Source organism: Babylonia areolata, chromosome 25 (assembly GCF_041734735.1).
Source record: "Babylonia areolata isolate BAREFJ2019XMU chromosome 25, ASM4173473v1, whole genome shotgun sequence".
Taxonomy (NCBI): Eukaryota; Metazoa; Mollusca; class Gastropoda; order Neogastropoda; family Buccinidae; genus Babylonia; species Babylonia areolata.
Genome location: NC_134900.1, coordinates 19,780,682 through 19,783,625, shown reverse-complemented (window position 1 = coordinate 19,783,625; position 2,944 = coordinate 19,780,682). Strand labels below are relative to the sequence as shown.

At 42.3% G+C, this 2,944-nt stretch overlaps 1 protein-coding gene across 1 annotated transcript in view; it reads right to left on the bottom strand.

Moving 5' to 3' along the window:
* The window catches only part of LOC143299902 (chorion peroxidase-like), a 35,244-nt gene extending 32,726 nt beyond the window's left edge, over positions 1 to 2,518 (bottom strand). The window contains exons 1-2 of the mRNA XM_076613404.1: positions 1,934 to 2,518; positions 224 to 348 (exon numbers count right to left, since the gene is read on the bottom strand). Coding sequence (XP_076469519.1) covers positions 224 to 348; positions 1,934 to 2,114 — 306 coding nt within the window. The 5' untranslated portion in view covers positions 2,115 to 2,518. The remainder of the gene's footprint in view (positions 1 to 223; positions 349 to 1,933) is intronic.
* Between the last annotated feature and the right edge of the window lie 426 nt (positions 2,519 to 2,944).

Below are 2,944 nucleotides of genomic sequence, written 5' to 3'. Positions count from 1 at the left end.
GAGAGTGTTACTGAGAAGAAGGAAGAGGAGAAGAAGAAGAAGAAGAACAACAACAACAACAGCAAAAACAACAACGACAACAACAACAGAAGCATCATCATCTGCAAGAACAAGACGAAAAACAATAAAATATTTTTTTTAAAAGAGAGAGAGAGATCGAGAGACAGACAGACAGATATATATAGAGAGAGAGTGAAGAAAGACAGAAAGGAGTGGTGCTTACCGAACGATAGTCCTGGAAGACACGGAAGGGTTTAATGTGAATGGCTCCAGTCATCGTGGACCCCGCCATGTCTGGTGACGACGCCATCGCAGACTTCGGCATGTTGGGGCAACTGCTGAAGCTGTCTGTACGGGGTGACACGGAAACATCAACAACAGGATATAGTGATAATGATAATATTAATGGTAAGAATAATATGATAACAACAACAGCAACAACAATAATAATAATAACAACAACAACACGAACAGTGTTGTTGATGATGATGATAACAACAAAAACAACAACAATAATAATAATAATTACCATCCTTGTAATAATGATAACAACAATGATGATAATAATAATAATCCATATAATAATTATGATGATGATAATAATAATAATAATATAATAATAATAATAAATGAAAAAAAGATGATGATAATGATGAACGGCATTAGCAAAGCACATTTCTCTAAGATGGTTCAAACTCTTCTTCAGTCATCTTTGTTCCTGGGCTGCAACTCCCACTTTCACTCCAGTGGGTTTTTACGTGTATGACCGTTTTTATCCCGCCATGTCGGCAGCCATACTCCGTTTTCGGGGGTGTGCATGCTGGGTATGTTTTTGTTTCCATAACCCACTGAACGCTGACATGGATTACAGGATCTTAAACGTGCGTATTTTGATCTTCTGCTTGCGTATGCACACGAAGGGGGCTCAGGCAAAAGCAGGTCTGCAGATATGTTGACCTGGGAGATTGGAAAAATCTCCACTATTTACCCACCAGGCGCTGTCACCGAAATTCGAACCCGGGACCCTCAGACTGTAAGTCCAACGCGTTAACCAGTTCAGACTCCAAGTGCTGGTAGTCACCCATTCCCTTGGATACAGATGCTAAGATAAAATGCGCTGAACATCAAAATATGAGCAAATTGAGCAGAACTGAAACATTTTGGAAATACGCATTGATTTGGTCCGTTAAAAAAAAAGAAAACGAAAATGAGATCTACACCCCAAGTGCACTGAATATTCTTTTGCGGAATTCAGTTCAAAGGCACTTTATTTTTATTTTAAGCATATAAAGATGTGATAGAAGTGTTTAGTGCGTGTTCTGCATGATCATTCGTCGTCAAAAGAAGTTATACTGGTCATTCACACCATTTTTAAACAGTAGCAAACAAATAACTCGTTTCAAATTTTGCAATTGCTATTTTCATATTGTAAGCTCCTACAACATCTCCCTCTCTCTCTCTTTCTCAGTGTGTGTGTGTGTGTGTGTGTGTGTGTGTGTGTGTGTGTGTGTGTGCGCGCGCGCGCGCCTTTCAGACAAATACACAGCAACAACAAAATGCAACAACAAAACGATTCTGAAACAATAAAAAGTTGAAGAGCAGTTCCAAGAAGATATTTTCCATTATATAATTTTCGATGAGCAATAGAATAAATGAATTAATACGTAAATAGATAAATAAATAGATGATTAACATTTAAAATAATTAAATAAATAAAACAAATGCGACCAGAAATGAAGAAAACGAACCAACAACAAATGTAAAAACTGGACCGACAAAAATGGCAACGAAACAAACCATCAAACAAATCAAAATATTTTTTTTTTTAAGCTTATCGTGGGTCTGTCCGAATAAACGCCGGGATGGAGAGGAAGAGGCGGAGGAGGCTGGGGGGTGCAACACCTTTCTTTTTCTTCCTCTTCCCCCAGCTTACCTGCTTCAGAACAGCGGAAGAACATCAGAAAAGCAGTGACGACAAGTGTGCGAGAACGCTTCATGGTGTGAACACCAACGCATGACCTGGGTGGCATTTGCCGCCGCTTGCTTGAAGACAGGGAGTCAACTCGGTCGACCGCACACAAGTCGTCTCCCTTGACTGTGTGCTTTCTCAGCATCCACCTTCTCTGGCCGTTAATTCTGCCCTGGTTTGAACTTCTCACCACAAGATAAAGTTAAGATATAAAGTGTACATAAAAAAACGACACTGAACATTTACTCGTTGCTTGCTTCAAAGAAGGTAAGTATTAAGTGGGTGTCTGCTGGTCAATAGTGAGACATAACGGGAATGCTTCGTTTAGGTGACGTGTGCGTTTGATTGATTGAATGATTGTGTGTGAATGTGTGTGTCCATGCGAGTGTGTGTGTGTGTGTGTGTGTGTGTGTGTGTGTGTGTGTGTGTGTGCGACTTCAGTCACCAGCAGTTTTGAAAATACACAACGTCACGAAACATCATAACAGGATTTGACAACACAGCTTAGGAATGTTCCAGCACATGTGGTTGCACGAATGTGAAGGCATGCAAGCGTGAGTGTGTGTGTGTGTGTGTGTGTGGAGGGTTGCGGTAGGATGATGGATGTGCATGCAGATGGGGCGGGGAGGCGGGGGGAGCATATTTTAGAAAACAGGACGGACAACAAGACTCTCACATCCCTCGCACATCACACCTATCTGTTCTTTCCATCGATCAAACCCCTCAGGACGCAGTGCAATAAATCATCTCGACGTGGATCACCCACCTGGCTGTAAACCTTTCCCCGCATCGGGGGCCTCAGGACGCTTCTGGCACGTGCTGTCCGTCGGCTTTCTCCCTGGTCGATCGCCGCTCTCACACACACACACACACACATGCCCCCCCAACCCCTCCCACACACGCAACATACCAAACGTGCACGCCAAAAGGAACAGAGGGATTGACAACGTGCACGTGCAAGTCGTGTGTGTGTGT